This window comes from Ochotona curzoniae, unplaced genomic scaffold, assembly GCF_017591425.1.
Source record: "Ochotona curzoniae isolate NIBS_2020 unplaced genomic scaffold, NIBS_Ocur_1.0 contig_2321, whole genome shotgun sequence".
In the NCBI taxonomy this organism is placed as follows: Eukaryota; Metazoa; Chordata; class Mammalia; order Lagomorpha; family Ochotonidae; genus Ochotona; species Ochotona curzoniae.
In genome coordinates, this window is record NW_024465421.1 from 6170480 (window position 1) to 6183278 (window position 12799).

At 61.5% G+C, this 12799-nt stretch overlaps 1 protein-coding gene across 2 annotated transcripts; it reads left to right on the plus strand.

The window, feature by feature from the left end:
* The first annotated feature begins 471 nt into the window (after positions 1 to 471).
* Positions 472 to 12796, plus strand: LOC121151447 (NADPH--cytochrome P450 reductase-like). Of its 2 annotated transcripts, XM_040972827.1 has the most exons (15): positions 472 to 841; positions 7444 to 7492; positions 8559 to 8687; positions 8783 to 8932; positions 9097 to 9221; positions 9472 to 9561; positions 9696 to 9794; positions 10394 to 10510; positions 10597 to 10715; positions 11130 to 11311; positions 11394 to 11543; positions 11638 to 11908; positions 11988 to 12133; positions 12216 to 12301; positions 12389 to 12796. In XM_040972827.1, the coding sequence occupies exons 1-15, from the start codon at positions 549 to 551 to the stop codon at positions 12531 to 12533; spliced, it is 2151 nt and encodes a 716-aa protein (XP_040828761.1). In that variant the 5' UTR covers positions 472 to 548; the 3' UTR covers positions 12534 to 12796. The 2 variants fall into 2 exon arrangements, with proteins under 2 accessions (XP_040828761.1, XP_040828762.1); XM_040972828.1 differs by lacking the exon at positions 11394 to 11543.
* Positions 12797 to 12799: the final 3 nt, after the last annotated feature.

Sequence of the window (12799 nt, forward strand, 5' to 3'; positions counted from 1 at the left end):
GTGGCTAGAGCTGGACTGGTGTGGAGCCAGGAGCCAGGAGCCAAAAGCTTCCGGCTATCTCACATAGGTGCAGTCGTCAAAGCACTTGAGCCATCTTCCGCTGCTTTCCCAGGTGCATTAGCTGCGAGCTGGATGGGAAATAGAGCAGCTGGGACACGAACCTGTGCCCGTACGGGATACCAGCACCACAGGCTGTAGCTTTACCGGCTGTGCCACCAAGAGTGTGAGCTAAAACACTGGGCTTCTAGGAGCAGAGCAGTATTGCCAAGCAGGGAAGCCTCCTGGGCCCTAGCATCCAGCATGTTGAGAGTCAGTTACCCAGCTTGGTCACCCCCTTGCCCCTGAGCTCATACCCTGGGTCTCCTGTGCCGGTGACATCACACAAAACAACCTGATTGGTCAACCCTGGACCTCTGGCACAGGGGCATCCTTACTGTGCGGGGCGCTCGGGGGACGGCTCAGAGGTGCTCAGTCCCTTAGGCCGTGGTTTCTGCACTGTGTCGCCCACTGTATTCCCTGGGCTGCCGTTGGATCCAGGGGGTGGGGGCATGGGCCGCAAGCAAGCACCTGCTGGCCACTGGTCGGTGCTTTGGGTGCCCCCTGTGCTCCCCACTGATGCCTGTCCCCCCTCTTCTGCCTCTCTTGACAGCTTCCTGATCAACATGGGGGACTCCCACGGGGACACCAGTGCCACCATGCCCGAGGCGGCGGCCGAGGAAGCAGCGGCCTTCAGCATGACGGACGCCGTCCTGTTCTCCCTCATCGTGGGGCTGCTCACCTACTGGTTCCTCTTCCGTAAGAAAAAGGAGGAGGTCCCCGAGTTCACCAAGATCCAGTCGACGTAAGTAGCGCTTGGGTGCGTTTGGGGTCTGACAACCCCAGCTTCCCCCACCACAAGTCACCTGAGGCCTGGGTCTCCTGTGGGGGTGGGAGCCTCCAGATGCTCCTTCTAGGAGGCACAGCCACACCGGGTCAGTTTCCCTTCAGTCCCTTGGGTGGCCCAGGGTTCCGTGTGAAGCTGAGAGTGAGTGACCCAGGGCTCCGTGCGTAGCTGAAGGGTTTCCATGCACAGTTGAGGGTGCGTGACCCAGGGGCTCTATGTGTGGCTGAAGGCTTCATGCATGACCGAGAGATTCTATGCAAAGCCAAAGGTGTGTGGCTGAGGGGCTCTGTGTGTGGCCGAGGGTGCGTGGCAGGAGTCTCCATCCAGGTCTCCCCGGTGGGTGGCCAGGGCCCAAGCACCGGAACCATCCCCCACTGCCTTGCAGCCTGCATGGCATTAGCAGCATGCTGGCTTAGGTTGGGCTGTGGACTTGAAGCAGCATCTGTTAGGGGATGCGGGTATCTCATGCCACGGCTTGACCACTGCGCCAAATGCTGGCCTCTGTTTCATTGGTTTTATGCCTCCTCTTAGGAATAAGTAAAAAGGTGAATTAACCTAAAGGAAAATGACCAGAAAATGACAGTACAGGTGACTTAGGCATCTGACAAAATGAAAGTGACAACTTGGACACGTGACTGCACCTGCCTCCCCAGACAGGTCCCCAACAAGTCCTGTGTGAGAACCGTGCACCAGGTTTGGGTGGAGGAGCCTGCTTGTGCCATAGGCTGTATGTTGGCCCAGGCGCAGACCCCAGGGGGGAGCGGGCTCTGCCAGGCTGTGCTGGGCTGTGCTGAGCACGTGCCCCCAGGGTCAGCATCAGGTCAGTGGGGGGGGGCAGAGTCCTCAGGCGAGAGCCTAGGGCCAGGCAGGTGAAGTCCCAGTGGAAGCTGGGGTGGCGGCCTTCTTCTCCCCCAAACCTGCTGAAGCAGTGCACTCCCCAGGCCGTGTACGTGACCTTTGCTCTGGGTTTGGATACTTGGCTTCTGCCTCCATCCCAGGACCCCAAGCACACTGCGGGACTCAGGCCTCTTGGGGCACTTAGGAGTCCACCTTGGAGCACCAGCCCCCGCCGCCTGCACCTGCTCTCTAAATTTCCCTTTTAGACGGGCCCTCTGCTGCCTTTGACCTTGTCTGTTTGAAATTGGCACCTGTGAGCCTTGTGGAGGTGGGGGGGGCGCTGCTGCTTGGGACCGTGGCTGCCCCGAGGGCATGGGAGACTTTGCCCTACAACTCTCCCCTCCCCAGCAGATTCCTCCCAGGCCCCACAGGAGTACGTGGGTGGAGGTGGGGTTGGCAAGACTGAGCTTGAAAGTCCCAGGGGCCTGTCAGGTCAGATGCTTGTATGGCTCCTGTGCCACAGACCAGCTCACAGAACAGACCCCCTCTTTGCAGTCTCATGGGGGCTCTGGTTGGGTGGGTGCCTGGGGATGGGAGGAGGCAGTGGGGATTCGTGGGGGTGCAGTGGTGGCCGGGCCTGGCTACGTGTAGGCAATAGACACAGCTGAGCTGGGAGTGGGGGTTCCCTGAGCTGGAGCTGGAAGATTCTCCTGAGATGGCCAGGAGAGAGAAGGCAGACGGGGCAAGGGAGCTGAGTGATTTTGACTCAGGTGGATTGAATGGGGAGTGGGAGCCCCCTGAATAAGGGGGGGACTGTTTGAGGGGTTCCAAGACAAACACTGCTTGCTGTAGCTCGAAGAGGGAGGGCCTGGCTCTGGTCCTCAGAGTCACCCCAAGAAAGGGGGGACCAGGGGCTCAGCAGTGTGTGCAGGACTCAGAGGGACCAACACCCAGGCCTGGACCTGGCTCTTCCTCACACCTCCGAGCCCCTGCTGTCCCCCCTCACTCTCCCCACCCACTGGCCACTGCTGCCCTCTCACAGAGGAATCCTGTATGGGTCACCATGTCTCCTCTGGGTCCCTGCGCTGTCAGGAGATGGGTCCATGTGTGCCTGTGGCTCCCTCCCCAAATGGCCACAATGGCCAGAGCTGAGCCCATCGGGGAGCCAGGAGCTTTTTCCAGGTCTCCCACATGGGTGCAGGGTCCCAAGGCTTTAGGCCATCTTCCACTGCCTTCTCAGGCCACAAGCAGGGAGCTGGTTAGGAAATGGAGCAATCAGGACATGAGCTGGTACTCGTATGGGATGCTGGCATCACAGGTGAAGGATTAGCCTACTGTGCCACAGCATTAGGGGAGGGAGCCTTCTTTAGTATTGTTTTGTTGTTGTTGTTGCTTTGTTTTTGTTTTAAAAGGTTTGTTTATTTTTATTGGAAAGACAGATTTACACAGACGAGAGACAGAACGATCTTTTTCAATCTACTGGTTTACTCCCCAGGTAGTCACAACAGCCAGAACTGAGCCAATCCAAAGCCAGGAGCCTCTTCCAGGACTCCCGCACAGGTGCAGGGTCCCAAGACTTTGGGCCATCCTCTACTGCTTTGGCCACAAGCAGGGAGCTGGGTGGGAAGTGAAGCAGCCAGGACATGAACCAGTGCCCATATGGGATCCATATGTGCAAGATGAGAATTTAGCCTCATCTTGCTGGTTCCTAATATTGTTTTCAAAGAAACTTTAATTAGAAGATTAGAAAGTCAGGCAATTAACCGTAAAAACCGCTGTGGGATCTGGCCATACCTGGCCCACTGCCTGAGGGAGCTGAGCAGCAGGCAGCCCTCCCCTCTGCCTGTGTGGGCTCAGGCTACTGCGCCCGTCGCCCTAGCCACCACCAACACCCACCCCCCCAGCTCCACAGGGTGCCCGCTGTCCCTGCTTCCCTCCTGACGTCAGAGGACACTTGAACAAGAAGCAGAAGTATTAGGGAGTGTTCCGTTGCAGACAACGGGGGTGGGAGTGGGGGAACAGGCACAGGGGCTGAGCACCTGCCAGCTGCGCTCCCCACTCAGCAGCAGCCAATAGAGGATCTAAGCAGGTTCTGCCTTGGGACGGGAGAGGGTCTGGTACCAGGAGATCTGAACACAGACCCCCGAAACTTAGGCATCAGAAGCTGGGTGGATGAGCCACATGGGGCAGGGGAGCCCTAAGGGAGCCGTGGCGGGTTGCGGTCCTGTTCTGTGGACTGCCCTTGGCCCCTGGAGCCCGATCCCATCTCAGTGCAAGGCCGGGAGGCCTGATTGGAATGCCGCGGGCTGCAGGCTCCCAGCTGGCGGTGCCCCAGCCGCCATGGGAAGGGGCAGCCTCTTCACTGTGGAGCAGGGGGCTTGAGGCTGTGTTTGGGCCCAGCAGTGTCTGAGGCCCCAGGGGAACGGATCTAATTGAATCTGAGCCCTGACCCCCTGGAGAAGCCGTCTGGCACAGCTGGGCTCAGCCTGCACCACTTCCTTCCTTCCTTCCTTTTTTTTCCCCCAGTGGCAGAAGGGGAGGGGCTGGGGAGGAGGGCTCCCATACAAACAGTTACCAAGGAGACCAAGTGGGGTGGGCGAGGTTTTCTTCTTCCCCAGTTCCACACTAAGAGGGGGAGGAGGAGTGTGTCTGGCCGCAGGGGCTCATGGGAGGCTCAGTCCCTCTTCTCGGTTGCTGCCCGCTGCAACTGCCAGATGTTGCCGAGTTCCCAGGCTCTCAGGCACGGGAAGAGCCCAAGAGGGTGTCTGTGGGGCCTGGCAGCCTGCCCCGCCACGCCAGCATGGACAGCACCGAACTGCCCACCTGGGTGACCCGCCTGCTTCTTTAAGCCCTGAGTTGGGAGCGAGAAGCCATGGGGTGCGCGTACACATCTCCGCAGGACGAGCCGGCCCGGAGGTCAGTCCAGAGCGGCTCTCCAGGAGGCAGGGGACTGCTGACACCCTTGGCAATGTTGGGTGGCAGGTCAGGGGCCGGGTGCCCACGGTGGCCTACGGGAACAGATTCCTGAGGAGGACCGCCACCCTGGGGCTGGAAGATGCGGCTGGGGGCTGTATCCCCGTGGTCTGGATTTGCAAACCCCTCCTTTCCCAAGGAATGGGTTTGGGACTCTAGGAAGGGCCAGGTTCCAGGGCCGACCTGGGTGGGAGAGAGTGCCAGCTCAGAGCAGCCAGAGGAGTGGTCCCCACAGCCCAGAGTCCCTGGTTGGGATGTGGGATTCAGGAGAACGTCCTAACAGATCCCCTAGGCAGGATAGCTGAGACAACCGGGACATGGTGGATCCAGGGAGGCTAGAGGCACAGGGACCACAGCCCCTGCCGACCTCAGCACGTCAGGGTCGGCTCCTCCTATTTTCCAGGAGCTGAAGGGTGAAGGGAGCCTGACTCTAGGCCAGGTGGGGCAGGGCCTCTCACCTGCCTGGGCCCCTCAGACCCTCGCAGTGCTGCCCAAGGATCCAGGAGCCCACGTACCTGCTCCTATTGGCATCCACGGTGTGTGTTGTGCCCAGGGTCCTGGCGTGTGCCCCTGCCAGGACACTGTGACCAACCTAGCAGCTACTTTGCCCCATGCAGCCCCACCTGCAGGGTGGGGCCTGTCAGGCTCAGGATCCACCATTGCAGCCACGCCAGTCCCTGCGCTGGGTCTCCTCCCCAGCACTGAGGTGCCCCTGGGAGCCGGGTTCTGCCCTGTGTGAACAGAGCCACCTCTGCCAGCCTCATGGCCACGGCACCAGCCACGCGGCCAGGCTATCCCACACTGCTTGGGGCTACTCGTTGTCCCTGCTGCCAGCGAGCCCCTGGTAAGACCCAGGGCACCTGTCTTCCCCCGAGAGGAGGTGGGGACATCAGGTGCTTGGGATGAGCGCAGGCAGGGAGCTAGGCCCCAGTCCCATCTCAGCTGTCCGTGCCAGCCTGGGGCTGCGGGCATGGCTCACGACTGCTTCCTGTGGAGCCCGGGGTCCGTGGGAAGGAACCAGGGTGCGGTGAGTGGGCAGAGAGGAGGGGCAGGTGTGGATAAGTGTGTCAGGTGCAGAGGCGGGAGCCGGGGAGGCCAGGGCAGGTGTGGCATGGCTTTGGCCCAGCCCAGCCTGGCCTGTGGTCACTGACCCAAGACTTCCACAGCCTGTGGAGCCAGTCCCTTCCACCCACCACACCCCCACGGCCCAAAACTCATCCCTTCTTACCACAAAACCACCACATGCTCCTCTTAGAGAAAAAGCACCGAGCGACTGGAAACACAAGTTAGCTTCCCGCGCCTCCAACCCAGAGAAGACCGCCAGGGACAGGGCTTGGGCTGCCAGCAGTCAGGTCCTAGCTGCAGCTTCATGCTGACGCACCCCCTGGAGGCAGCAACATGGCTCCTACTGCCCACCTGGGGGACCTGGATGGAGCCCCTGGCTCCCAGCATGGCCCTGGCTGTGGTCGGCATTTGGGGAGCAAACCAGTGCATGGGAGACGTGTGCATGCTTGTCTATCCCTCAGGGACTCTCAGGACTTACAGAGCGGCTGCTGCCGCCCACTGCTTTGTTCATATAGTGGACAGGGGGCTCACCTCCCCGGGGGCCGGTGCACCTGCCTGGCCTCCCCCCACCTTAATACTGAGAAATAGGAACATAACGTAGAAGCAGTCCATCCGACAGCAAAGGGAGCTGAAGTCAGCGCCAGTGTCTTGGTGTCCTCTGTGGGTGCCTGCTGCTCCAGCTCGACTGGGGTCACCCGGAGTGGGCAGGGATTTTCAGGGATCCTTGGCTCATCCTGCCCGTGGCACCCAAAGGCCTCACAAGCTTTGAGTATGAGGGAAGATGTGTTTGCTACTCACACGGAGCGCAGGAAGCCCAGCTTTGTGCTGGCCCAGGGTGGGCCTTGTCCCCGGGGGCACCCAGTAGTTTGGTGTGTTGGTACCACCTGGGGCATGTTCCGGTTCATGGTGAGCACAGGCAGTGGCGCGGTGAAACTCCTGGGCAGAGACGTCCAGAGCAAGGTGGGTGTCAGGGAAGGGCCTGAAACTTCGCTGTGTGGGGTCATCCCGGCCCCTCTGGAATGCCAGGGGCTTGGGGAACACTCAGCATCTGCCCACGGCCACCCAGGAACCCTTAGACTCACGTTGTGGCTATAGCCTGGCACGTGGAGCTGCTGCGTCAGCTCATGCCCTTTCCTGGAATCAGCCAGAGCCCGCCTTGGGCCGGGCCCTCGCAGGTGGCAGGTGTGTGGGAGTAAGCACATGCTTGCGGGGAGGCAATGACATCCTGGAGTTGGCTGCCTGTCAGCGGGGGCGGGGACTGTGCCCGTAAGTGCCCCTCCAGAGCTACTTTCCTGGGAGGGTGGCTCAGGAGGGCCCGCCCCTGAACCCTCCACGTGGGAGCCCCTGTGAGCCCCTCCTGTGCACCAGGGCCACTATCACCAGGCCCCAGTTCGGTTTGGGGTGGTCCCGTTCCCTTCCAGCCGAGGAGCAGCAGCAAGGATTGGGCAGGGGCCTGATGGGGGCAGGGCCGGAGGTGTCCACAACATGATGGCATGAGACTAGAGGAGGAGGGGCCCTGACGGGCATGAGCACGGCAGAGTGTGGGGTTCACAGGTCTTCAGCATCACTGGGGAGGTACTGGGCACCCTGGACCCAAGTCCTGTGGCTGGTGCAGTCACTGGGCACAGCCAAGGCCTCAGTTGTGAACGCCACCCGAACCCGGGCTCATGGGCCTCATTTTCCAGGACGGCCTCTGTGAAGGAAAGCAGCTTCGTGGAGAAGATGAAGAAAACGGTGAGTTAGCCCCGGGCCTCTGTCCAGCCAGAGAGGGAGAAAGCCAGTGCTTAGTGGCATGCAGGGCCCAGCCATCGTGCCGTGCTGCAGTTCCTGGCTTCTTGCACTTCTGTCTTTTGCAAGTAACAGCTTTATTGAGATCACTTACTGTGCAATTTGCCCATTTTAAAATAAACATACCGATTTAGTATTCTCAGTTGTTGCAATAGTACAACCAGTTTTTCAGATTTGAAAGGCTAAATTAAGGGCCTGGCCCAGTAGCCCAACAGCTAAAGTCCTCACCTTGAACATGCCGGGATTCTAGATACCGGTTCTAATCCCAGCAGTCCCACTTCCCATCTGGCTCCCTGCTTGAGGCCTGGGAAAGCATTCAATGACTTCCCCAAGGCCTTGGGACCCTGCACCTGCATGGGAGACCCAGAAGAGGCTCCGGGATTCTGGCTGCCGATCAGCACAGTTCCAGTCACTGTAGCACCCTTGGGAGTGCAATCAGTGGACAGCAGATCTTCCCAACTTTCCAGTGAAAATAAATCTTAAAAAGGTCAAATTAGAAGCGTCACCCACTGGTTCACTTCCCAAATGACAGGAGCTGCTTCTGGGTCTCCCCCATGAGTGCAGGGGCCCCAAGGCCTGGGGTTTATCTTGGAAAAAGAAATCCTCTAAGACGACATTGTCCCCTCCCAGCCCCACGTGACCACTCACCCTGCCCAGGTAGATTTGCAGTTCTAGGAATGTCACACCAACCGAAGCACATGGCGTGCGGCCTCTGGGCCTGGCCACCTCCCCGGGCACCAGGCTCCTGCCTGCCAGTTACCCGCCCGAGGCAGGCTCATTTCCCCCACTGATTCTGGGACCAGCCTGCTGGGGGAGCGCCTGCCCCATGTCCCAGCTCCTCATCTCCCACTCGAGTACCTCGCGTGGCTCCCAGCAGGTTTTCTTCTGTGTGCTGCATGCTCTGAGCTGGACTCGTGTCTGACCTGGCTGAGTCTTTTATCGTGAGGGTTACACGGGACACCTGGGGCAGCACCGCGTGGGCACCCCTGACCCCGTGTCTGGCCTCCTGCAGGGTAGGAACATCATTGTCTTCTACGGCTCCCAGACGGGCACCGCAGAGGAGTTTGCCAACCGCCTATCCAAGGATGCACACCGCTATGGGATGCGGGGCATGGCTGCTGACCCGGAGGAGTACGACCTGGTGAGTGCCCACCATGCAGGGCCAGGGAGGTTGGCAGGAAGGGCTAGGGGAGCTACGGGAAACAGCTCACCTGGGGGCTGCCTCCATCCCTGCAGGCCGACCTGAGCAGCCTGTCTGAGATAGACAACGCCCTGGTGGTCTTCTGCATGGCCACCTACGGTGAGGGGGACCCCACCGACAATGCACAGGACTTCTATGACTGGCTGCAGGAGGCAGATGTGGACCTGTCGGGCGTCAAGTATGCGGTGAGTCACTTGAGAGACCTGGGGGGCTGCTAGGCCCTGAAGCCAGAGGTGGCCTGGGGTGCATGGCTGGTGCAGGGGCTGCCCAGGGCCTGGGCCAGCTCTACAGAAACACCCCTACGTCGGGTCCCACTGGGTAGGACTCTGAGCCGCCCCTGCCCACACAGGTATTTGGCCTTGGCAACAAGACCTATGAGCACTTCAACGCCATGGGCAAGTACGTGGACCAACGGCTGGAGCAGCTCGGCGCCCAGCGCATCTTTGAACTGGGCATGGGTGATGACGATGGCAAGTAAGTGCCACCCCAGCCCGGGCTCAGCCACTCCCTGCCCCTATGGTGCTGGGCAGCGTAACACTATCAGCTGGCCTCAGGGACCCATGGCGTCCACTGGGACAGGACCTGCCCTTCCCTGGGCTCCTTCCCGACACTGCCTTCGCAGCTCTGGGCACCTATGGGGACAGGAGTGCTGGAGCTCCAGGGGTGACCATGGGACAACACGCGGGCCGGGGCCTCAGGGCGGCTCATGAGCACTTCTCCCCAGCCTGGAGGAGGACTTCATCACGTGGCGGGAACAGTTCTGGCCGGCCGTGTGCGAACACTTCGGCGTGGAGGCCACAGGAGAGGAGTCCAGGTAAGCGTGAGAACCACCATCTGGACAGATGCCCTGCTGTGGATCATTCATTCTGTGCCCCCTCACTTCTGACTGTCCCCCTTCTTGGGATTAACCTCCACGTCCCTGGCCTCACACTCCATGTGCCCTGCCAGCATCCGGCAGTACGAGCTCGTGGTGCACACAGACATGGACCCGGCCAAGGTGTACCAGGGTGAGATGGGACGGCTGAAGAGCTACGAGAACCAGAAACCGTGAGTGCAGGAAGCGGGACTGAGGGTGGGCGGCCAGCGGCTCCATCCCCATCTACCCTGGGGCCTCATCCTCAAGCTGGGACCATGGAGGTCCCGGTCTTCCTTAGCCAGGGCACAGGACGGGCACCGCCCCCACCTGGCCCAGGCCACATCCTGGCTGCTGCACTCCAACAATTTGCTGCAGAGGTGCCCTAGGGCACAATTTCCACAAGGGTAGCTTGGTGGGTGAACTTGGTCAGAATGCCCATTTCCTACCAGCTGGCCTCAGTATGTGTTCATGTCCGGAGACACACACCTCTTGTGGGCCCCTAACCTAGACAGGTGCTGGTCCTCCAGGACCCCCCAGCAGCCCAGGTCCTAGCCCTACCTGCTGTGGCTCAGTGTCCTCGGCATGGCCCAGCCCACCACGGGGTGCAGCATGTGCCAGACCTAAGATTGGGGTGGGGTCTCAGCTTCCACACCTCCGAGTAAGCACTGGCAGCCCCACCCCACCCCTGGACTCCACAGAACTACCCTGTCCCACACCCACCAACCCCTGACCCAGATAAAGATGGAACCCCCCCAGTCACAGGGCTTCTCTCATCTCCCCCACCTCCTAGTCCTTTTGATGCCAAGAACCCGTTCCTGGCTACCGTCACCACCAACCGGAAGCTGAACCAGGGCACTGAGCGGCACCTCATGCACCTGGAGTTGGACATCTCGGATTCCAAGATCAGGTAGGCGCTGCCGCCGCCGCCGCCATCCTACCTCCCACCCCCACCCGCCAGCACTGAGCCACTGCCCTCTTCCCGGCCCCCCGCAGGTACGAGTCTGGGGACCATGTGGCTGTTTACCCAGCCAACGATTCTGCCCTCGTCAACCAGATCGGAGCTCTCCTGGGAGCCGACCTGGACGTCGTCATGTCCCTCAACAACCTTGATGGTGAGCATTGCTGCCCTGGCCGTGCGCACTCGGGAGCAGAGTGGCTGAAGCAGCTCCCCTTCCGCGGGGCCTCCCTCACCTCTGTCCTGGTCCCTGGAGGAAGGTGGGGTGCCTTGGGCCTGGTGCCCACAGAGTGCCCAGCTCACACCTGAGTTGCTCCAAGCCATCCCTACAAGAGGCCATAGATACCGTCAGTCCCCAGGGGCAGCCCAGTCGTTACTGGGTAGCACTTCCTGCCTGGGCCCAGCCCAAAGCCCGAGGCCTCGTCTGGTGGCCAAGGAGACACCTGAGGGCAGGCCTCACAGCCAGTGCCACTGGGCACCTACTTTGCATTGGGCAGGCCCCAGGCCTCCCCACGCCATACAGGGCAGTGCTCCCGGCCAGGCGTGCCCACCCACCAGCTTGTCCCCACAGAGGAATCCAACAAGAAGCACCCGTTCCCGTGCCCCACCACCTACCGCACGGCTCTCACCTACTACCTGGACATCACCAACCCGCCACGCACCAATGTGCTCTACGAGCTGGCACAGTATGCCTCGGAGCCCGCAGAGCAGGAGCAGCTGCGCAAGATGGCTTCCTCCTCAGGCGAAGGCAAGGTGCGCCTCAACCACACCCCACCCCAGGCCCCAGCCCCCTGGTCCTCCACCGAGTCTCATGTATGTGCCCACCCCCCCACAGGAGCTGTACCTGAGCTGGGTGGTGGAGGCCCGGAGACACATCCTGGCCATCCTGCAGGACTACCCGTCACTGCGGCCCCCCATCGACCACCTCTGCGAGCTGCTGCCCCGGCTGCAGGCCCGCTACTACTCCATCGCCTCCTCCTCCAAGGTGCAGGCGGGCCCGGGGCAGAGCTGTGGGGCCCGGGAGGGGCTGGGGCCTCAGCTCAACGGCCATCCTCACTGCACCCCCATCCTCACCCCAGGTGCACCCCAACTCTGTGCACATCTGTGCAGTGGCCGTAGAGTACGAGACCAAGACCGGCCGAGTCAATAAGGGCGTGGCTACCAGCTGGCTGCGGGCCAAGGAGCCCGCAGGGGAGAACGGTGGCCGGGCCCTGGTGCCCATGTTTGTGCGCAAGTCCCAGTTCCGCCTGCCCTTCAAGGCCACCACGCCTGTCATCATGGTGGGTCCTGGCACCGGCATTGCGCCCTTCATCGGCTTCATTCAGGAGCGGGCCTGGCTACAGCAGCAGGGTGAGCGCAGGGCTGGGGCTGGTGGATGGGCAAGGGTGGGGCTGGGGCCCATGCTCAGCCCAGCCGCCCGCCCCCCCAGGCAAGGAGGTCGGGGAGACGCTGCTGTATTATGGCTGCCGCCGCTCGGAGGAAGACTACCTGTACCGCGAGGAGCTGGCCCAGTTCCACAAGGACGGCGCCCTCACGCAGCTCAGCGTGGCTTTCTCCAGGGAGCAGGCCCACAAGGTGAGCCGGCTTGTGGGGGAGCAGGCAGGCAGGGCTCGGACGGGCCTGGCCCTTACACCCTGTTGCCCCGTCCCACCCGCAGGTCTATGTGCAGCACCTGCTGCGCAAAGACAAGGAACACCTATGGAAGCTCATCCACGAGGGCGGTGCCCACATCTACGTGTGCGGGTGAGAGGGTGCAGCCTGCAATGGGGAGAGGGGGGATACAGGAGCTGGCTCTGCCCAACCGCCCTGGCCCCCTTCCTCCCACCGCAGGGATGCCCGGAACATGGCCAAGGACGTGCAGAACACCTTCTACGAGATTGTGGCTGAGCTGGGGGCCATGGAGCACGCACAGGCTGTGGACTACGTCAAGAAGCTCATGACCAAGGGCCGCTACTCACAGGACGTGTGGAGCTAGGAGCCATCCGTGCCCCGTAACCTTCCTCACTCCCTCCTGCCAGGACCCCAGGCCAGGGGCTGCCATACGGCCCCGGGACGCAGGCCATGGCCAGGCCCCTCCTGGACAGCCCAGGGCCAGGGCTGGCTGTAGCAGACCAGGGGCGCAGGAAAGGGGAGCCAGGCTGCAGGCTCCATGAGGCCCACAGAGGGGCCCCTCTCGGCTGGGCTAGGGCCCACCAGCCTCTCCGATGATTTTCAATGAATGTAAATAATTTTAAATAACCT

Excerpts from the sequence above, each read along its gene's own strand:
- LOC121151447 (XM_040972827.1), top strand. The coding sequence starts at position 549 with ATGGGCCGCAAGCAAGCACCTGCTGGCCACTGGTCGGTGCTTTGGGTG. Across the intron at positions 9,222-9,471 it reads ATGGGTGATGACGATGGCAA|CCTGGAGGAGGACTTCATCA; the intron begins GTAAGTGCCACC and ends ACTTCTCCCCAG. Across the intron at positions 10,716-11,129 it reads GTCCCTCAACAACCTTGATG|AGGAATCCAACAAGAAGCAC; the intron begins GTGAGCATTGCT and ends TTGTCCCCACAG.